Below are 22,690 nucleotides of genomic sequence, written 5' to 3' on the forward strand. Positions count from 1 at the left end.
CAGAATTAGAAAGAGTTCCAAGACGGGCAACAAGGGGCTCTGCCATAGAGAGAGACTGAAAAGACTCGGACTGTTCAACTAGGCCTTAGGGGACATGACAGAAGCCTATAAAATACTGACTGGTCTAGGGCAGGAGGATAGGGAGCTTCTGTTCCACTACACAGGAACAGGAGACAATCATTACATTGAAAGGCAGACAATTCCAAGTGTTTGGTGGGTACGAAGGGTGCCATGACTGACGAGAAGCCAAGATGCCCGCATACCTGTGGTATGGAGGAAGAGTAAGTGAGGAAGAGTGAGAGAGACAGGACAATTAGCTATATGTAGGGGAGTAGTTATTGTGCTATAGCCTAGGGAGAGACCCAGAGTGAGATCTGTTTGAGGGGCTGTTGTGTGTGAGAAGTGACTGGGGAGATAAGAGACAGTGTCTCCATCAAGCACTTTGCTGAGGGTGGGAGGTTCAGCAGCAGCCTGTGCTCAGAGACTGTATCAGGACTAGGAAGGGTAGGGCTGAGAAGGAAGAAGAAGCAGCAGATTGTAGAAAACTGGGGAAGGTAACAGAGGCACATGATTTATTGACAACTGCAATAACGCATGGATCCTGGGGGAGGAGACAGAGCTAATGCATTGGAAAACGGAGGAGAAGCCTCCCTTACTTAGGAATGCCCCAGGTTAGCACAGGGCAGGAGGAGAAAAGAGAGGACTCTTCAAGTACTACAAGGAGAACTGCAGGGAACCAGGGCTGTCTCTCTGCAATGGGTCACAGTCTATTCAGGAGCACCAGTCTGTGTGGGCTCTCACGGTGGCTCTTCCTCTCCCCCAACTGCCATCTTCACTCCCTTGCTGATAAAGCAGAGTGGGCCTGGTACAGTGGGAAGGAGGGCAGCCATACCTTCCTGGCTTTGGGCCAACCACTTCTGCAGCTCTTGGGTGTGAGCTCTGAGACAGTCCCTCTCGGCCTCCTTCTTGCTCAGCTCCTGCTCCAGCTTCTGAGCCTTGTTCCTGGCATCATCCTGGAGAAAGCAGGAGAAGCTGTATGAAGCTACACACACACGGTGCCAGGAGAGCCGACAGAGGGAAGCCTAGGGCATAGACTCAGACAGGGCAGGGCCAGAACCAACACGGGCAGCAGTAGTGAGTGGGATCCCTACAGAGGGGGTATTGAGCAGGTCTAGGCTGCACTGGCACAGGGAACTAGAGCCAGCTCTGCCACAGCACCTTATTTTGCGCCTTAAGCTCAGCAGAGGGACAGGGGAAGTGAGTGCACTGAAGAAAGCAGTTACCCGATCTTGCAGAGTCTGCCTCAGGTCCTGGTGCAGGTCCCGGAAGGCTGTTGCCACTCTCTCTGCTGTGAGCTCTATGGGGAGGTCCTTAGGTTGAGGCCCAGTAAGCCCACAAACATGATCCTGTTCTGGAAAAATAAGCCCTGGGATCAGTGTTTGGCCAAAGGGTCGCCAGTGACAGCGCCCTGCTTAGCTTCTCCTACATGTGGCAGGGTTTGGAGACCTCCCAGGGGCAGGTCCCATAGATGTTACAGTGAATAGGTGACACACTGCACATTACCTTGACTGCCCATTAGTGCCACATCAGATGTGGCATTCTCCAATGGCTACTGGGGCTGTATTTCACCCTGGGGCTGAGGTTGCTTCCCCATTCACAAACACTGCCTTAGTTCTCTCTGCAGTGAGCTTTTTGGGGCTTAGGCCTGCTCTCCATGCCCCTCCTGGCTTTAGAAACAAAGGCTGCCCATGCTTGCCAACAGCCCCACGTTTCTGCTCTGTGCTCCAAATTCCTCTTTGTTCCAGCAAATGAGGCTGAAATATGGTCCAGCTGCAAATCTCTTATAGACACTAGATGCTATTGCCAGGCGCGCATCCAGCCCTGCTGGCTTTCCCTTCACCCAGGAGTGCTCTGCAGTACTAAGCCAGGAGAGACAGTCTCCTCCCACACCACCAGCCCTCAGCAGCAGCTCCTCTCAGGAGGCAGTAACATGCAGAGGGAAAGGGGATGTCAGAGACCCCCCCCGGATGCACTGGAAAGGGAGGGAGAAATGGCCCGTGGAGAAAAATGGGGGAAGGGAGTAAAGCACACGATGCAATCCCACAGCCCTAATGAGTCCCCCCCCCCGCCCTTTTAGGGAGGAAACAGGCCAAAGGGCTCCCGTCCCAGAAAACACCTGCCAGTGAGGAGTCATGTGCACCTAGGAGAAGGAGCAGAGAGGGTTTGGGGGCAATTTTATCAGCTCTGAGAAACACTGGCATGTCCACAAACGGCCCTGCCCCTCTGGATTTCTCCCACCCAGGCTTGGTACCTGTTTTTGATATGTTGACAGGGAGGCTGCAATGAAATATCCTTACCAAATCCATTCAAAATGTTCTGGGGGCTTTTAGGAGCAATGTCCCAGGACACATTTCTAAGTATTAACAACCGTGCCATGTGGGACTCCATGCAATCAGCAGCACAAGTGGGCTGATGACCGGCCCTGGGCTCTCTAGCTTGTAGTGCTTCCTGCCTCTTGCACAGCATCCCGTAAGATGTATAAACCCATCATCCATGGTGCCTGCTATTGAGGTCAGCCATGCAGATCTGGAGTCCCTGGAAGCCTCTGACCAGCCCTAGGGCCATCCCAATTAGCAGTTCCAGAAGAAGTGGAAGGACACTCCCTCCGGGGGCCAGAGATGGCTGGAACGTGTTACACTTTTCAAATGTAATATGCTGTCTGTTCTCCCAGAATGGAGAGCCAAGAATTGCTGTCAGAGACTGAGGACTTCTCTTGGGCCAAGACCAGAGTAAAGGGTTCCCCACCGTTCCTAGCCTTCCCCAACCAGAGCAAGGCCACTGGGAAGCGATATGGGCCAGGAAATCAGGACTAGGAAGGGAACCCCCAGCTCTTCTCCACGAGGCTGTAAAGCCTTCTCAGCCTAGGGACAGATCCACATGGCCTTCTGGGGGTAAGCCTCCAGCACACACTGCCACAGACACCAGCCACACTCACCTGGACTCCACGTGACGAGGTCTCCACTTGCCAGAGTGCTGCCACACAGTGTATGCTGCAGAATGGTGTGCAGCCTGGCCAGCTGGGACTCTGCTTCACAGCGGGCACTGCTGGTGAGGTGGCACTTCACAGCCAGTGCCTCTGCCCGGCTCTCTGTGCTACAAAGGCTAAGGCGCAGCTGAGACACCTCTGCCTCTTGCATCCGCAGCAAATCCCTCAAATGCCTCTCACTCGCTCGCGACTCCTCCAGATCCTGTGACAGCTGCTTCTCATGGGCCACTAAACCAGCCTCTTTCTCTAGCACTGCCTGCCTGAGTGAGTGGACCTGCAGAGAAGAGAAACACAGGCCCTCGTGGGCTCAGCACGACTACTGTGAGGGAAGGGAGGAGGAGAGAGTCTGACGGAGGAAGCTGCTTTTGAGCAGACACCTTCCTACAGCCAAAGGCACAAAACCGAGGAGACGCAGAGGTCAGATTGGAAATAAACTCCGGGATCTTCAGGGACCAAGAGCTCCCCACCCACAGGGAAAAACCGATTACTGCTCCCCGCCCCACCATGCCCTTAGCCTCAGAAAGAAACCAGAAGAAAAACACACTGGGTGAAAGAGGCTCCGGAGGGGCAGCCAGTTATGCCATAGTGGAGGTGAACTACCCGACAAAAACATGGAGGCAGGATCAGCGCAATGGTCAGTCCCTCATGTTGTGTGTCTGGGAGGCCAGGTGAACAGGCTGAGTTGGAAGCACCTCCCACCTTCCCAGCTCTGAGCTCCTTTCCTCCTCCCCGTAGCAGAGAGAGAAGTTGGTGCTTTGCAGGGCTAGGTACAGCCACCTGGAGCCAACAACTGCAACAGAGGCATTGAGATGCTCCATAGGAGTCTGCTGTTCTCTCTGGGGCTCAGGATCTGCAATCAGGGGGTTAAGACATAGAGCGGGCAGAGACAGATCCAGGCTTCAGCACCATAGCTCCAATGCTGCGAGCAGGTAAGAGGAGAAGAGGCAGTGTTACAGGAGAGGAAGCAGTGGAGGAGGAGACAGGGACATGTGTATAGTGGGTGGGGAGGGTGGGGCTGGTCCTGGGGAAGCCTGATGTGCTGCTGGGGAAGGGAATGCTGGTGTGCAGGGCACCTGGGTGTTGAGCTCCTGTATCTCTCCTCTGTGGTCAGAATGGAGCTGCTGAGCTTGGCAAATGGCTGAATGCAAGCTGATGATCTCACTCCGCTGGGCATCGTCTCTCTCCTGGAAGGTCCTGAGTCTCAGCTTCTTCCCCTCCAGGGCCAGAGTCAGGCTGAAAGAGAGAAGGGACTCAGTAATCCTGGCGGCTCAGTGCCTGGAGCGGGGAAGAGGCAACACTCTGATGGCAATGTGATGGGCAGGGGCTGTATAATCCTGGCAGCTCAGTGCCTGGAACGGGGGAGAGGTGATGCTCTGATGGCAATATGATGGGGCAGGGACAGCTCTGTGGCAAAGGCAGGGAGACTCTCTCTAAGCCTGGCGGGACCACAACAGGCGGGTTCCGTAAATCCAGTGGTGCCGCGATGGGAGGGGTAGAGGAGGGGTCTCCATAAACCCAGGGCTCTTTGCCATGTGGTTTAATATTTAACAAGCCCTCGTGAGTCAAGCCTGGCAGGAGACAAGGCCTGGCCCTTTCTTAACCCCACAGACACTCTGTTCATTCAGTCCCATGCTAGCACTGAAGTCTTGTCCCTGTACTAGCAGTCCCAAAGTATCTGCTGTTTTTAAAGTGGGAGAGATGATCTCATGAGAATGGCCAGACTGGCTCAGACCAATGGTCCATGTAGCCCAGTATCCTGTCTTCTGACAGGAGCCAGTGACAGGTGCTTCAGAGGGAATAAACAGGAGAAATTATCAGGTGATCCAGCCCTGTCAGCCAGTCCCAGCTTCTGGCACTCAGAGGTTTATAGACATCCAGAGCATGGGGTTGAGTCCCTGATCATCCTGGCTAGTAGCCATTGATGGACCTATTCTCCAGGAACTTATCTCGTTCTTTTTTGAACCCAGTTATACTTCTGGCCTTCACAACATCCACTGGCAACAAGTTCTGCAGGTTGACTGTGTTGTGTGAAGTACTTCCTTTTGTTTGCTTTAAACCTGCTGCCTATTAATTTCATCAGGTAACTCCTGGTTTGTGTGTTATGTGAAGAGGTAAATAACATTTCCCTATTCACTTTCTCCATGCCGGTCATGAGGTTCTAGATCTCTATCATGTCCCCCTTAGCTTCCATATGAGGAGAGATTTAAAAGACTGGGGCTGTTCATCTTAGACAAGAGACAACTGTTTCATAAGCCTAATCATTTTGTTGTCCTTCTCTGTACCTTTTCCAATTCTAATATTCTTTTTAGATATAGGGTGACCAGAATTGTACTGATTTATATAGTGCCATTGTGATATTTACTGTCTTATTAACTATCCCTTTCCTAATGGTTCCTAACATTTTATTAGCTTTTTTGACTGCTGCTGCACATTGAGTGGATGTTTTCAGAGGATTACCCACAATGACTCTTTCTTGAGTGGTAACAGATAATTTAGACCCCATCATTTTGTATGTATAGCTGGGATTATGTTTTCCAATGTGCATTACTTTGCACTTATCAACACTGAATTTCATCTGCCATTTTGTTGCCCAGTCACACAGTTAGTGAGGTTCCTTTGTAATTCTTCACAGTCAGCTTTGGATTTAACTATCTTGAATAATTTTGTATCATTTGCAAATTTTGCACTGTTTACCCCTTTTTCCATAACATTTATGAATATGTTGAACAGCACAGGTCCCAGTACAGATCCTTGGGGGACCCCGCTATTTATCTCTCTCCATTGTGAAAACTGATAATTTATTCCTACCCTTTGTTTCCTATCTTTTAACCAGTTACTGATCTATGAGAGGACCTCCCGTCTTATCCCATGACTGCTTACTTTGCTTAAGAGCCTTTGGTAAGGGACCTTGTCAAAGGCTTTCTGAACGTCTGGATCACCCTCATCTATGTTTGTTGATACCCTCAAAGAATTCTAAAGATTGGTGAGGCATGATTTCTCTTTACAAAAGCTGTGTTGACTCTTCCCTAACATATCGTATTAATCTATGTGTCTGATAATTGTGTTCTTTGTAACTGAGGTATTGTGGGAAGTAAAGTCCTTGTCCACCTTTCTACTGGTTTTCATGCCAGGGATCATTCTAACATCTAATTGGAATAAATATGGATCTTTATTGTCCTGTTTAGCTTTCTTTAGGACGTTACTCTCTGTCTGGGTATTTCAGGGAGGAGATGATGTGATCAGACTGGTAAGTCTTAGTGAATTCCTGAATTTTCATACTTGAAAGCTGGGGTCTGTTGTTAGTAATCAGCAGCTCTGACATCCTAGGCTTCTCATTTTGATTGACATGGGTACCCATCATTCTACTGCTTGTGTTTACTAGTCCTAAATCTCCAGGAATTTAGAGTGAAAACCAACTAAAACTAAACAAGTTTCTTTGTTTAATTCAAACAAGTCCCTCCTAGCCATTGCCATGGTCCCTCTGGGATTTCATGATCCTGCATACTCTGTGGTTGATGCTTTTTGGCAGTGACTACTGTATATATATCATACTGAGTTCTCATGCCTTTGATCTGAGCATTCACCCCAAGCCAGATACTGCAGAGGTGGGCTCAAAAAAACCCTCAATCTCAGCTGCTTCAAGACATGAATCCTAGATCACGACTGGTGTTGGTGATCTTACTGGTGCCCAGTGAAGACCATCTGCTATCCACACTCAATTTACTTGGAGATCTCCTCTATGAAGATTCAGCATCGGACTCTGAATTCCAGGTGGTACTAATGATAGAGTTTTTTCTGGAAGTAACTCAGGTAGAATGAAGGTTTTCCCACACCTGCCTCACTAACTGGTAGAGGATAAGATGGAATGGCATAGATACCCTGCCTATAGGAGCATCTTGTTCCAGGTGTTGGTGGAAAACAAACTTTGGTTTCCTGTGAAAAGGAGTCAAAGGAGAATGAATCGCCCTAGTTATTCTTTCAGTAAACTGGACAAAGGTTCATCCTCCTGTGGGGAATCACTGTCATCCTTCAAACAGATTAGTCCTTGCCCAGAGACAAACTGCCAGCTAATATTCCTCAGAGGCACTGCAGATTGCTCTGCTGATCTGGGTGTGAAAGAGTCAGAGCCGCCTGGCCAGGCTTCAGCTCTGGCTGCATCTTGGCCAGCAGCTGTGACTGCACATGGGGAACTGGTATTGGGACCAGCTGAGAATGCATCCAGCACAAGGCTACAGGTTTGGCTCCAATGCCAACATAGCTGGAGACGCCACAGTTACAAGTTATCTGACACATTGGGGTGCACTTGGCAATTCAAAGAGAAACTGAGCAACAGATCCTATCTTGATGAAAGTCCACCACCACGGGGGAATCTGATGCAGTCATATTAGCCAGAGAGGGTTCACTATTCTAAGTCTCTCGAGGCTGAAACTGCCAAGGTTTCCTGGGACTGTGAGCTGGATTTCTGAAAACACTGAGATGAGCCAGGAGAGCTTTTTGGCACTCCCTCCAGGTTCTGAGAGTGTGGGATAACTATCTTGCACACAAGCCAATCACAGTCCTTTCTGTGCACAGTCCTTTCTGTGTTGTGTGTGCCCAGGAGGGGCATTGTATGGTCATTCCTAGGGCACTTCTTGAAGCACTGCTATGTATGTGTGCTAAGGGGAACAGCCAAATGCTTCATTGACTCAGAGCTGGAGACAGGTGAGAAAAACTCAAACACTTCAGCTGTGCCAGCTACTCAGGCTCAGGGAGATTGACTCAGCTGCTGCAGGATATTGGGAAGTAGGGGATCAAGTCTTGGGAGCACCAACAAAGCCAGAGGCTCCAAACTTCGACAGCGGCCAGGACCTTCGTGGATGTTCCATACAATGCACTCAGACATTTGAAATGTCATTAAGGGCAACCAGCTGGGTAAAGGAATTGGCTAATCATGCTTACCTGTTAGAAATCCAGCAGTCTCCAGCAGACAAACCTGGGCAAAGCCAGTACAACTGCAGCCATATCCCTAAGGAGTGCCTTTGCTGACTGCTGTCAGAAGGAAACTGACAGGCTACTACACAGTACAGTCCAGGCACCCCAGTGAGACAATGTAAGAGCAGGCTCCTAATTGCACCAACACCTCAGAGCTTTGGGATATGCTCCCAGATTAGCTTACATGTGCACAGACCTGAAAACAGGAATCAGTTAAGATGGGGAAAAAATATCTAGTCCACCTTACACTTGATTTCTGCCTACCTGGCTTTTTCACCCTCCAAGGCTCTGAGTGTGGCCTGGAGCTCTGTGTTCTGATGCTCTGCTTCCTCCCGTTGGCTCTTTTCCCCCTCCAGGACTCTGAGCGTGGCCTGGAGTTCTGTGTTCTGACGCTCCGCCTCCTCCCGTCGGCTCCTCTCCCCCTCCAGGTTTCTGAGCATGGCCCGGAGCTCTGTGTTCTGACGCTCCACCTCCTCCCGTCGGCTCTTTTGCCCCTCCAGGACTCCTAGCGTGGACTGGAGCTCTGTGTTCTGACGTTTCACCTCCTCCCATCGGCTCTTTTCCCCCTCCAGAGCTCCGAGCGTGGCCTGGAGCTCTGTGTTCTGACGCTCCACCTCCTCCCGTCGGCTCCTCTCCCCGTCCAGGGCTTTGAGCGTGGCCCGGAGCTCTGTGTTCTGATGCTCCGCTTCCTCCCGTCGGCTCCTCTCCCCCTCCAGATCTCTGAGCGTGGCCTGGAGCTCTGTGTTCTGACGCTCCGTTTCCTCCCGTTGGCTCCTCTCCCCCTCCAGGTCTCTGAGCATGGCCCAGAGCTCTGTATTCTGACGCTCCGCCTCCTCCCATCGGCTCCTTTCCCCCTCCAGGTCTCTGAGTCTGGCCCGGAGCTCTGTGTTCTGATGCTCCGCCTCCTCCCATCGGCTCTTTTCCCCCTCCAGGACTCCGAGCATGGCCTGGAGCTCTGTATTCTGACGCTTCACCTCCTCCCATCGGCTCTTTTCCCCCTCCAGGTCTCTGAGCGTGGCCCGGAGCTCTGTGTTCTGACGCTCCGCCTCCTCCCATCGGCTCTTTTCCCCCTCCAGGTCTCTGAGCGTGGCCCGGAGCTCTGTGTTCTGACGCTCCGCCTCCTCCCATTGGCTCTTTTCCCCCTCCAGGGCTCTGAGCTTGGCCCGGAGCTCTGTGTTCTGATGCTCCGCCTCCTCCCGTTGGCTCCTTTCCCCCTCCAGGTCTCTGAGCATGGCCCGGAGCTCTGTGTTCTGACGCTCTGCCTCCTCCCGTCGGCTCCTTTCCCCCTCCAGGACTCCGAGCGTGGCCTGGAGCTCTGTGTTCTGACGCTTCACCTCCTCCCATTGGCTCTTTTCCCCCTCCAGGGCTCCAAGCGTGGCCCGGAGCTCTGTGTTCTGACGCTCCGCCTCCTCCCATCGGCTCCTCTCCCCTTCCAGGGCTCTGAGCGTGGCCTGGAGCTCTGTGTTCTGACGCTCCACCTCCTCCCGTCGGCTCCTTTCCCCCTCCAGGGCTCCAAGCGTGGCCCGGAGCTCTATGTTGTGACGCTCCGTCTCCTCCCGTCGGCTCCTCTCCCCCTCTAGCATCTTCTGGATATGAGCAGCCTCCAGTATCTTCTGATTGGATAATTTTTGCACCTCATTCAATTGCCGCTGAGCCTCCAGGCCAATCTGTTGCCAGGAATCCTTGGTGACCACTAGCTCTTGCACCTGAAATATGAGAGAAGAATAGTGGAGAAGCCAGAGGTTAAAGCATGCAATAGCCTTCCTGTATCCTGTGGGGATAGCAAACAAGCAAGTTAAAGTATCATCTGATCTTCAGAGTGCCAGGTTCAAATTAGATGTTGCTCATATGTTTGGAGACCTAAGTGGAGTAGTCTGTTCACCCAATCCCCCGTCACCCCCAGAAATAAAAGCACCAGCAGCAGGACAGATGGAGTTCTGCCACTGTGCAGCTAGGATCAGAAGAGAATAGCAGGATGACAGGCAGAGGGACTGTCCCTCCCAGCCAAGATCGGGATGGGATTGGAGTAAGCAGCAGAGTGACAGGGAGAGGGACCGTCCCCATCAGCTGTGATCAGAGGTAAGCAGCCAGGCAACAGACAGAGGGACCACCTGCCCCCTCTGCTCAGCCAGGATCAGGGCTGAGTAGCAAGGTGAGGGTCATATTGAGGGTGAGCGACAGGCAGGGGGACTCCCCCTCCTGGGTGGAATCCCCATTGCACTGTGCCTGGGGCAGTCACCTGGTTTCGCAGGGTGTCTCGCTGAGTAAGGAGAACGTCTATTTCCAGTTTGAGGGTTTTGACCTCTTCCTGGTGCCTGCTCTCCACCGCCTCCATCTGATTCTGAGCTTCCTGGAGCTCAGCTTGCAGCCCCACCACGGTGTCCTGCAGCCAGGCCAAAGAGTGAGTCACTGAAAGCTGTGAAATATCAAATCCTGCTCCATCCTTTCTGTGCCCCAGAGTCCCGCTCACCAACCACATCTTTCTGCCTTTGCTCCGCCTGGGTGGTTGTGTGCACAAAACCCACCTTGCTGCTCTCTTTGCCTCTAACCTATCCTTCCTTTTACTTTCCAGGCTTCTGCCCAGGTGCAGCCCTCTCCTGGCTCCTCTTTTCTGCCCCAGTGCTTCTCTCCCAGCTCTGCACTGCCCTCCAGGCTCTGACTTGTCCCCATTCTCTCTCCTTTCACCCCTGTCTTTTCTCCGTCCTATGTGTTGGATTCTAACAGCCTGTTCCCTCCTCTCCACTGCTCCCTGCTGGTCAAGCCTACCTGCTCCTTCTGATGCTTCTTCACCTCTTGGCGAAGCTGCTCCAGCTGTTGACAGGCATCTGTCAATTCTTCCTGTGTTTGGAGCAGTGCCTCCAGCAAAGACTTCTTCTCCCTCTCTTTCTCTAGCAGCACCTGCACAAAGAGGAAAGGGGAGAGGGAAGGCTTAACCTTCACAGATATTATGAGTTTGCCAAATCCCAGAGGCTAGCACTCCCCACATAAACTAGCTACTTGTCTCCACAGTCAGTGTCCACTTCATCCGAGACCCAGGTTCTATGGTGAGACTGACAGTGACAGAAATCCACTATTGATGGGCGTCTCCTCTTATGTGGTGCCAAATCACATGGCACCTCCCAATTGCCCTAGGTCAGCGCAAACATCTGCCGGACTCTGCTGCACCATCTTCAGTGAGGGCACCCCCAGCCTGCAGCTATGCTCCTCAGTTCTTCCCACGCAGCCAGCAGCAGCTCTTGTTCGTGCACACTGGGTTGCAGTAGCAGAGTGTCACGGTCTAAAGAGGACAGGAATCTTTGGCTCTCTTGGAAAGAGTAGGTGGTTAAATGAAAATATCCAGTAAGGCTTGGGAAATCTCTGAGGTGTCATGAGCACATTTTCATCTCTGAGATCTGGTGCAGTCACTCTGATGCTTGCCAGTGCATTGTAGGGATATTGCTGTGCCCAGGAACTCAGACAGAAGAGCAGGGCTTTGGGTGGCACACAATAAGGGCCCCTACTGTGGGGAGGATCTGGCAGGTGAATTTTGCATACTTAAGAAATGCAGCACATGGACAGCAAGTGGAACAGGAATGGACAACTTCCATGTAGGAAAACATCCCAGGGCAATTCTTTGAAATGGTTTACAAAAAGTTATGGAAATCCACAACTAAAAACTTCATCTAGCTGCACTCAAGGTTGTAAACATGGCTCAATAACTTCAGGGAAAGAGCCTTAAAGAATAATGAATTCTTAAAACACAAATGGTTGAACTGAGGAAAACTGCAAGTTAAGGAAAGACTTTTAATCCCCCAAAATCTGAGCTGTTGCAGATCCCAGTAACAGAACAAACATCTCAGATGCAAGTGGACCCCTGTACAGCTCATTAGCCAGCCTTCACCGACATTACTGGTGCAGGCCTGTGTGCATTCCTACTTCATGCAGTCTGAGAAAGAAAGCATACGAGCACTTCTTCAGTGCTGTCAGAAAAGCAGCAACAAAAGTCAGGCCATGTGCCCAAGAAACCAGACTCCGCCATCTACCTCATTGTCATAAATATAAAGGGAAGGGTAAACACCTTTAAAATCCCCCCTGGCCAGAGGAAAAACCCTTTCACCTGTAAAGGGTTAAGAAGCTAGGATAACCTCGCTGGCACCTGACCAAAATGACCAATGAGGAGACAAGATACTTTCAAAGCTGGAGGGGGGGAAAAACAAAGGCTCTGTGTGTGTCTGTGTGATGCTTTTGCCAGGAACAGAAAGGAATGGAGTCTTAGAACTTAGTAAGTAATCTAGCTAGATCTGCGTTAGATTCTGTTTGTTTAAATGGTGGAGAAAATAAGCTGTGCTCAATGGAATGGATATTCCTGTTTTTGTGTCTTTTTGTAACTTAAGGTTTTGCCTAGAGGGATTCTCTATGTTTTGAATCTGATTACCCTGTAAGGTATTTACCATGCTGATTTTACAGAGGTGATTCTTTTACTTTTTTCTTCAATTAAAATTCTTCTTTTAAGAACCTGATTGCTTTTTCATAGTTCTTAAGATCCAAGAGTTTGGGTCTCTGTTCACCTATGAAAATTGGTGAGGATTTTTATCAAGCCTTCCCCAGGAAAGGGGATGAATCATAGAATATCAGGGTTGGAAGGGACCTCAGGAGGTCATCTAGTCCAACCCCCTGCTCAAAGCAGGACCAATCCCCAATTAAATCATCCCAGCCAGGGCTTTGTCAAGCCTGACCTTAAAAATATCTAAGGAAGGAGATTCCACCACCTCCCTAGGTAACGCGTTCCAGTGTTTCACCACCCTCCTAGTGAAAAAGTTTTTTCTAATATCCAACCGAAACCTCCCCCACTGCAACTTGAGACCATTACTCCTTGTTCTGTCATCAGCTACCACTAAGAACAGTCTAGATCCATCCTCTTTGGAATCCCCTTTCAGGTAGTTGAAAGCAGCTATCAAATCCCCCCTCATTCTTCTCTTCCGCAGACTAAACAATCCCAGTTCCCTCAGCCTCTCCTCATAACTCATGTGTTCCAGACCCCTAATCATTTTTCTTGCCCTCCACTGGACTCTTTCCAATTTTTCCACATCCTTCTTGTAGAGTGGGGCCCAAAACTGGACACAGTACTCCAGATGAGGTCTCACCAATGTCGAACAGAGGGGAACGATCACGTCCCTCAATCTGCTGGCAATGCCCCTACGTATACATCCCAAAATGCCATTGGCCTTCTTGCCAACAAGGGCACACTGTTGACTCATATCCAGCTTCTCGTCCATTGTAACCCCTAGGTCCTTTTCTGCAGAACTGCTGCATAGCCATTCGGTCCCTAATCTGTAGCGGTGCATTGGATTCTTCCGTCCTAAGTGCAGGACTCTGAACTTGTCCTCGTTGAACCTCATCAGATTTCTTTTGGCCCAATCCTCTAATTTGTCTAGGGCCCTCTGTATCCTATCCCTACTGTCCAGCGTCTCTACCTCCCCTCCCAGTTTAGTGTCATCTGCAAACTTGCTGAGGGTGCAATCCACACCATCCTCCAGATCATTTATGAAGATATTGAACAAAACCGGCCCCAGGACCGACCCTTGGGGCACTCCACTTGATACCGGCTGCCAACTAGACATGGAGTCATTGATCACTACCCGTTGAGCCCGACAATCTAGCCAACTTTCTGGCCACCTTATAGTCCATTCATCCAGCCCATACTTCTTTAACTTGCTGGCAAGAATACTGTGGGAGACTGTGTCAAAAGCTTTGCTAAAGTCAAGGAACAACATGTCCACCGCTTTCCCCTCATCCACAGAGCCAGTTATCTCGTCATAGAAGGCAATTAGATTAGTCAGGCATGACTTGCCCTTAGTGAATCCATGCTGACTGTTCCTGATCACTTTCCTCTCCTCTAAGTGCCTCAGAATTGATTCCTTGAGGACCTGCTCCATGATTTTTCCAGGGACTGAGGTGAGGCTGACTGGCCTGTAGTTCCCAGGATCCTCCTTCTTCCCTTTTTTAAAGATGGGCACTACATTAGCCTTTTTCCTGTCATCTGGGACTTCCCCCGATTGCCATGAGTTTTCAAAGATAATGGCGAATGGCTCTGCAATCACATCCACCAACTCCTTTAGCACTCTCAGATGCAGCGCATCCGGCCCCATGGACTTGTGCATGTCCAGCTTTTCTAAATAGTCCCGAACCACTTCTTTCTCCACAGAGGGCTGGTCACCTCCTCCCCATGCTGTGCTGTCTAGTGCAGCAGTCTGGGAGCTGACCTTGTTCGTGAAGACAGAGGCAAAAAAAGGATTGAGTACATTAGCTTTTTCCACATCCTCTGTCACTAGGTTGCCTCCCTCATTCAGTAAGGGGCCCACACTTTTCTTGACTTTCTTCTTGTTGCTAACACACCTGAAGAAACCCTTCTCGTTACTCTTAACATCTCTTGCTAGCTGCAACTCCAGGTGTGATTTGGCCTTCCTGATTTCCCTCCTGCATGCCCGAGCAATATTTTTATACTCTTCCCTGGTCATTTGTCCAATCTTCCACTTCTTGTAAGCTTCTTTTTTGTGTTCAAGTTCAGCAAGGATTTCACTGTTAAGCCAAGCTGGTCGCCTGCCATATTTACTATTCTTTCTACACATCGGGATGGTTTGTCCCTGTAACCTCAATAAGGATTCTTTAAAATACAGCCAGCTCTCCTGGACTCCTTTCCCCCTCATGTTATTCTCCCAGGGGATCCTGCCCATCAGTTCCCTGAGGGAGTCAAAGTCTGCTTTTCTGAAGTCCAGGGTCTGTATTCTGTTGCTCTCCTTTCTTCCCTGAGTCAGGATCCTGAACTCGACCATCTCATGGTCACTGCCTCCCAGGTTCCCATCCACTTTAGCTTCCCCTACTAATTCTTCCTGGTTTGTGAGCAGCAGGTCAAGAAGAGCTCTGCCCCTAGTTGGTTCCTCCAGCACTTGCACCAGGAAATTGTCCCCTACATTTTCCAAAAACTTCCTGGATTGCCTGTGCACCGCTGTATTGCTCTCCCAGCAGATATCAGGGTGATTGAAGTCTCCAATGAGAACCAGGGCCTGCGATCTAGTAACTTCCGTTAGTTGCCGGAAGAAAGCCTCGTCCACCTCATCCCCCTGGTCTGGTGGTCTATAGCAGACTCCCACCACGATGAATAATGAAATGGATGATAAGGGACTCAATCAATAAAGAATTAAGTGAGGATAATATAATTAATAACAATCAACAACAGGTTTAGTGAAAATAGATCTTGTTAAACTAGACTTTTTTTTAATGAGATTATAACTTTTGTTTGACAAAAATGTGAAACAAAGGCCTCTTGGCAAAAGGTCCCGTTCTTTACAAGCCACTCTCGTCTCAGATGTGACAAACTCACTACATCAAATATATTGCTTACAGAGTATTTATCCATAAAGGGTAACTTTAAGGTCTTTACTGAAAGCTTGTAACTTATCAATGTTCATAATCATGTTGTGATGCATATACAGGTGATATTTAAGGAACAATGTAACTATATTCAAGTTTGTGCCCTTGTGATCTGAGACAGGGTATACCAGACCCTCTGAGGCCCCCTGCTGGAGGCCTCCTGGTCCTGCCATACCCGACCCCAAAAAGGGCAGTAGAGTAGGTCCTCCAAGCGGCCTAGAGTGGTTACGTGGGACACAGCCAGTCAGGGCCCGGCAGCCTAGTGTAAGAAGAGCTGCAGGGCCAGAGGGAATTCAGTTCCTTGCTGGAGCTGTAGGAGTGTGGATGGTATGTGGCTGGCTGAGGGAGCTGCAGGGCCTCGGAGGAGGTAAAGCTGCCAGAAGCCGGGGAGAACGAGAAGGAGCCCTGAACCGATTGTGGGGAGTCCATCAGGACAAGGCCCTGAGATACGGGTGAAGACGGCGCAGGGCCACGGGGAAGTGGCCCAGGGAATTAGAGCAGCAGCGCGACTTAGATAAAGGGACACAGCAGCAGCTGCTATCCCTGGGCAGGGACCCAGAGTAGTGGGTGGACCCAGGTCCCCCGCCAACTCCCATTAGCCACTGGGAGAAGTGGACTGGACAGTGAGGCACCCCAGAAGGGAGGACTGAACTATCGTGGCCCAGCTGGAGAGCTGTAGCCAGGAAGCCTAAGAGGGTGAAGACTTTGTCTCCAGGGAGGGAGCCCAGGGGCACTGCTCTATCCCAGAGCAGTGGCAACCAGAGAGAGCAAGCACACAGACTCCCTCATGGGGGCGCTCATGAGGGGTGAGTGCACCCCTTTACATGCTCTTACAGTTAAAAGCAGTCACAAGACAGTAATATTACTGGGTGATGGCCTATTCATGCAGGAAGGAGTCACCACCCCTACCTGGTCAGCTGTCGAGGTAATACAAGGTTCTGTGGTATACCACTGCCCCATCCCAGAACAGCCAATGGAAAACCTTTTATAGAGAGCTACAAACAACTGAAACCACTTTTGAAGGTAAAGAAGGAACATTATAAGAGACAGGGACTGTTCTGTCTGTAAATAGAGACCAAAGTCTGTTTCAGTATAACACGGAATGGAGAGAGGCCCCCTGGATCCTTTTACTGAGGAGCCATCTTGAGAAGTGGAGGTGTTCTCATGAAAAATTGAATCCTTGGTCCTGTGAAGCCAGCCAGCTCTGCAACAGACTGAACTTTGGGGGGAACCTACTTTATTAGGCAAGTAAGGTCTATTAAAAAGTGAAGACTAGGTTCACGTCTTGCGATTTTGTTTTGTACTTTAATGATTTGTTTCCATAACTCCCTCTTGTTTCTAGAATCTCTATCCTTCCTTAAATAAACCTTCTTCTGTTTCATTATAAGTGCTGGGTGGTTTACAGGAGCAGTGATTTAAGGTAAAACTGGGATACACTGTACCTTTGGGGGAAGAGGATCTGGGATTTCTGTGAGGAAGCAGAGTCAGGGGCTGGATATCACTGGAGAATAATTCAAAGGGACTCGGGGAGTAAGACATCTATTGTTAACGTACAAGGCAAATGCAGGGCTGGCATAGCCCAGAGGAGAATGCTTGAGTGGCTGGTTGGGTGGTGGTGTCAAGGAGCTGACACTCAACTAGGCACAAGAAAGATTCCCTCACTCTCGAGGCAGAAGGTCACAAGATGACTCACAGCCCTGAGTGCCCCAAGAACTATCACAAAAGGTAACAGCATTGATGTAATATACTAAGACTTGTGTAAGGCATTTGATTTGGTACTGCGTGTTATTTTGATTAAGAAATTTGAATGGTTCAAATCAACATTGTACATATTAAATGGATTTACAATAGGCAGTCTCAAACTGTAATTGTTAATGGAGAAACATCATCAGGTGGCTGTGTTTCTAGTGGCGTTCTGCACGGATACGTTCTTGGTCCTAAGCTATTTAACATGTTTATCAATGACAGAAGAAAACAAAATCAGTACTGATAAAGTTTGCAGATGACGCAAAGACTGGGGAAGTGGTAAATAATGAAGATTACTGCTACAGAGTGATCTGGATCATTTGGTAAGCTGGGTGCATGCAAACAAGGTGTTTAAATACAGCCAGATGTAAAGTTATACAGTAGAACCTCAGAGTTATGAACACCTCGGGAATGGAGGTTGTTCATAACTCTGAAATGTTCGTAACTCTGAACAAAACATTATGGTTCTTTCAAAAGTTATAAACTGAACATTGACTTAATACAACTTTTAAATTTTACTATGCAGAAGAAAAATGCTGCTTTTAACCATCTTAATTTAAATGAAACAAGCTCAGAAACAGTTTCCTGACCTTGTAAAATCTTTTTTTCTAAACTTTCCCTTTAATTTTTTAGTAGTTTACTTTTAACATAGTACTGTACTATATTTGCTTTTTTTTTTTTTTTGTCATCTCTACTGCTTCCTGATTGCGTACTTCCGATTCCAAATGTCGTAGGTGGTTGATTAGTCAGTTCCTAAATCTGATGTTCATAACTCTGAGGTTCTACCATACACATAGGCACAACAAACATAGACCTTACTCACAGGATAGGTTTCAGAGTAGCAGCCACGTTAGTCTGTATTCTTAAAAAGAAAAGGAGTACTTGTGGCACCCTAGAGACTAACAGGATAGGGGCCTCTATCCCAGGAGGCCGTGACTCTGAAAAAGAGTTTGAGGTCATGGTGAAATAAACAGCTGAACATGAGCTCCCAGTGCGACGCTGAGGCCAACAGGGCTAATGCAATCCTGGGATGCATAAATAAGGGAATCTTGACTGGGAGCAGGGAATTTGTCTTACCTATGTATTTGGCACTGGTGTGATGACTGCTGGAATACTATGTCCAGTTCTGGTGTCCACAATTCAAGAAGCACTGGATGAATTGGAGAGCGTTCAGAGAAAAGCCACAAGAATGATTAGAGGACCTAGAGTGGAAGACTCAAGGAACTCAATCTATTTAGCTAAACAAAAAGACAGTTAAGGGATGGCTTGATCACAGTTTATAAGAAACTACATAGGGAACAGAAATTTTATAATGAGCTTTTCAGCCTAGCAGACAAAGGTATAACAAGATCCAACTGCTGGAAGTTGAAGCTAGACAAATTCAGATTGGAAATAAGGGTATGTCTACACTATGAAATTAGGTCGAATTTATAGAAGTCGGTTTTTTAGAAATCGTTTTTAAATAGTTGATTGTGTGTCCCCACACAAAATGCTCTAAGTGCATTAACTCGGCGGAGTGCTTCCACAGTACCGAGGCTAGCGTCGACTTCCGGAGTGTTGCACTGTGGGTAGCTATCCCACAGTTCCCGCAGTCTCTGCTGCCCATTGGAATTCTGGGTTGAGATCCCAATGCCTGATGGGGCAAAAAACATTGTCGCGGGTGGTTCTGGGTACATGTCATCAGGCCCTCCTTCCCTCCCTCCCTCTGTGAAAGCAACGGCAGACAATCGTTTCGAGCCTTTTTTCCCGAGTTACCTGTGCAGACACCATACCACGGCAAGCATGGAGCCCGCTCAGCTCACTGTCACCGTATGTCTCCTGGGTGCTGGCAGACGCGGTACTGCATTGCTACACAGCAGCAGCAACCCATTGCCTTGTGGCAGTAGACGGTACAATAGGACTGGTAGCCGTTATTGTCATGTCCGAAGTGCTCCTGGCTGTGTCGGTCAGGAGCGCCTGGGCAGACATGGGTGCAGGGACGACATTAGGAGTGACTCGACCAGGTCACTCTCTTTAGTCCTGCAGGCAGTCCTATTGTACCATCTTTTGCCGGGCAGGCAGGAAATATGGATGGCTAGCAGTCCTATTGTACCATCTTCTGCTGAGCAGCCAAGAGATGTGGATGGCTTGCAGTCCTTCTGCACCATCTGCTGCCAGCCAAAGATCCACTTCCTGGACACTACGGTGCTAATAAGCGATGGTCACATAAACACCACCCTATACCGGAAACCTACTGACCGCTATTCCTACCTACATGCCTCCAGCTTTCATCCAGACCACACCACACGATCCATTGTCTACAGCCAAGCTCTACGATACAACCGCATTTGCTCCAACCCCTCAGACAAACACCTACAAGATCTCTATCAAGCGTTCTTACAACTACAATACCCACCTGCTGAAGTGAAGAAACAGATTGACAGAGCCAGAAGAGTACCCAGAAGTCACCTACTACAGGACAGGCCCAACAAAGAAAATAACAGAACGCCACTAGCCATCACCTTCAGCCCCCAACTAAAACCTCTCCAACGCACCATCAAGGATCTACAACCTATCCTGAAGGACGACCCATCACTCTCACAGATCCTGGGAGACAGGCCAGTCCTTGCTTACAGACAGCCCCCCAACCTGAAGCAAATACTCACCAGCAACCACACGCCACACAACAGAACCACTAACCCAGGAACCTATCCTTGCGACAAAGCCCATTGCCAACTGTGTCCACATATCTATTCAGGGGACACCATCATAGGGCCTAATCACATCAGCCACACTATCAGAGGCTCGTCCACCTGCGCATTTACCAATGTGATATATGTCATCATGTGCCAGCAATGCCCCTCTGCCATGTACATTGGTCAAACTGGACAGTCTCTACGTAAAAGAATAAATGGACACAAATCAGATGTCAAGAATTATAACATTCAAAAACCAGTCGGACAACACTTCAGTCTCTTTGGTCACTCAATTACAGACCTAAAAGTTGCAATTCTTCAACAAAAAAACTTCAAAAACAGACTCCAACGAGAGACTGCTGAATTGGAATTAATCTGCAAACTGGATACAATTAACTTAGGCTTGAATAAAGACTGGGAGTGGATGGGTCATTACACAAAGTAAAACTATTTCCCCATGTTTATTCCCCCTCCTCCCCCCACTGTTCCTCAGATGTTCTTGTCAACTGCTGGAAATGGCTCACCTTGATTATCACTACAAAAGGTTTTTCCCCCCTGCTCTCCTGCTGGTAATAGCTCACCTTAAGTGATCACTCTCATTACAGCGTGTATGGTAACACCCATTGTTTCATGTTCTCTATGTACATAAAATCTCCCCACTGTATTTCCCACTGAATGCATCCGATGAAGTGAGCTGTAGCTCACAAAAGCTTATGCTCAAATAAATTTGTTAGTCTCTAAGGTGCCACAAGTACTTCTTTTCTTTTTAAAAGAAATGAGAAAGTCTACCTCCATGTGAGCAGAATCATTACAGACACCAGCATAAAAAAACCAAACAAACCCACACCTACCAAAACAAGACACTCCACTGCACACAATTCTCTCTCAGAGAGAGGATGAGAGAACAAACAACAAGCGACAGATGTATAGTCACATTGCTTAATGCACTACTGGAAGGTATTCAGATATCACAGAGATAAGTGTGGTACAAAACCCTATATAGAAGACAATAGCATCACAAAGATTGAAAACTCCAAGTAACACTGGGCTGATGCCAAAGCATAATCAGTATGGAGTGAATCATGTTAGCAGCTATACATACAGGACTGAAATAATATATAAGGGCCACCATTTTCAAACTTAGGGGCCTAAAATTAGCCGTCTCAATAAGTGGCCTGATTTTCAGAGATGCTGAGCACCTGTAGCTCCTATTTATGTCAATGGGCACTACGGGAGCTCAATGACCTTTGGTGCCTATACATGAATGTTAGGGGGCTTATTTCTTCACCCACTTACTTCCCTGGTCCTTCTCGCATGAACAGAGAGCAACAATACCCGAAGTCCAAAGGTGCAAACAATTCGATGTTTATTGGGGTGAACTTCCAGCAAGCATGATTCCAGTTTCCTTCCTTAGTGTCCTCCTTCCCAGCTCTGACACCACAGAGCCTTACACCTGTGTCCTTGTTCCCATTCCTGCCCTTAGCCAAACATGATTCCAATTTCCTTACCCCCATTCCCTGTTCCCATTTCCCCCTTTAGCAAAACATGATTCCAATTTCCTTACCCCCATTCCCTGTTCCCATCTCCCCCACCCACACACCCACCCCCTCACTTCCTGATTGACTGCAGACTATATAGTAAAACTTGAGTTCTGCTTAGCCAAACCTTAACCAATCATTTTCCTGAAATTTAACTAACCAATCCTAACATATTGTAACATGATTATGTAACCAATTATATCCCACCACCTTAATTAGTTTACACCCAGCAAAATTAATTATACAGCAGACAGGAACAATCACAGAACCAGACAGAGATTATACAGACAAACAATAGCAAAGTGGGAACTATAATGACAAAACAATACAGAAGTGAGGATTTCATATCCCAGCTATTGATAAGTGAGTTCTTGCCAGACAGGATGCTATCAAACTAAGTTTCCTTTTACATCTTCTAGGCACTTCCCTTTCTCTGGAGGCGATGGGCATTATCAGGACAGGATTGTGTTCCTAACAGCCCAATAGCACCTTCTTTCAATGTGACTAGTTTGCAATGTGAGGATGTGACCGTTCACTTCCCAGCTTATGGCTGCCTCTGTTGCTTAGCCAAAGAACAGGGCCTCAGACTGTCACAGTAAGAGAAGGACCTTACACCGGCAGATAGTGATTTTGATTCTTTCTTTTATACCTCTAGAACTAGCTAAGTGATAAGAATACACCTAAATTCTTAGAGTACAGGCCTTTACTGACAGGCCTGAATATCTATATCCTAACAATGAATTTCAAAAGCACCTACACACTCCTAAGTCACGTGTCCCATTAATTTTGACTTAGGGGCTTTTGAAAATCCCACCCCAGGGTGGTCAACTTGAGGCATCTATGTTTGAAAATTTGGGAGCAAAGACTAATTAAATGATTCTGAAAGTTATTTCAAAATCCATGGACCTGTGCTATGTGTTATTTCCAATCAAAAAAGAGTGCTACCTGAGATGAACGGAAGGAGCTAAAGAGGGAGATGAAAGGAGGAGTATAAAATTACTGGTATGGGAGTGACTATGCTAAAATTGGTGTTAAACCTCTGAGCATGCCCAGTGTGTGGTAGATACTTTTCAGAAGACTATGCAGACTGATTGAATTGAAGACTCATGAGGCTAATAAAGTGTTTGGCCTTCTCTCCTGATCGACTTGACTCCTGGGAGCTTATTAAATATATGACAGTCTGAAGCTACATAATAGTCCTCCAGGATAGCTCCCTAAATTGGCCACTGTGCAACAGCCCAGTCTCCAAGCGACATATCACATACAAATAGGAAAACAGGAGTATACATTGGTCACTTTTCAGT

At 48.4% G+C, this 22,690-nt stretch overlaps 1 protein-coding gene across 11 annotated transcripts in view; it reads right to left on the bottom strand.

Annotated features, from left to right (window-relative positions):
* Positions 1 to 22,690, bottom strand: part of CEP250 (centrosomal protein 250) — a 297,988-nt gene that overhangs the window by 182,652 nt on the left and 92,646 nt on the right. For all 11 annotated transcript variants that reach the window (XM_074970437.1, XM_074970436.1, XM_074970429.1 and 8 more), the window contains exons 20-26: positions 10,784 to 10,915; positions 10,257 to 10,400; positions 8,282 to 9,723; positions 4,120 to 4,279; positions 2,996 to 3,320; positions 1,284 to 1,411; positions 893 to 1,013 (exon numbers count right to left, since the gene is read on the bottom strand). In XM_074970437.1, the coding sequence (XP_074826538.1) occupies positions 893 to 1,013; positions 1,284 to 1,411; positions 2,996 to 3,320; positions 4,120 to 4,279; positions 8,282 to 9,723; positions 10,257 to 10,400; positions 10,784 to 10,915 (2,452 nt within the window). The remainder of the gene's footprint in view (positions 1 to 892; positions 1,014 to 1,283; positions 1,412 to 2,995; positions 3,321 to 4,119; positions 4,280 to 8,281; positions 9,724 to 10,256; positions 10,401 to 10,783; positions 10,916 to 22,690) is intronic.

The sequence above is a fragment of the Natator depressus genome, chromosome 13 (genome assembly GCF_965152275.1).
Source record: "Natator depressus isolate rNatDep1 chromosome 13, rNatDep2.hap1, whole genome shotgun sequence".
NCBI classification, from domain to species: domain Eukaryota; kingdom Metazoa; phylum Chordata; order Testudines; family Cheloniidae; genus Natator; species Natator depressus.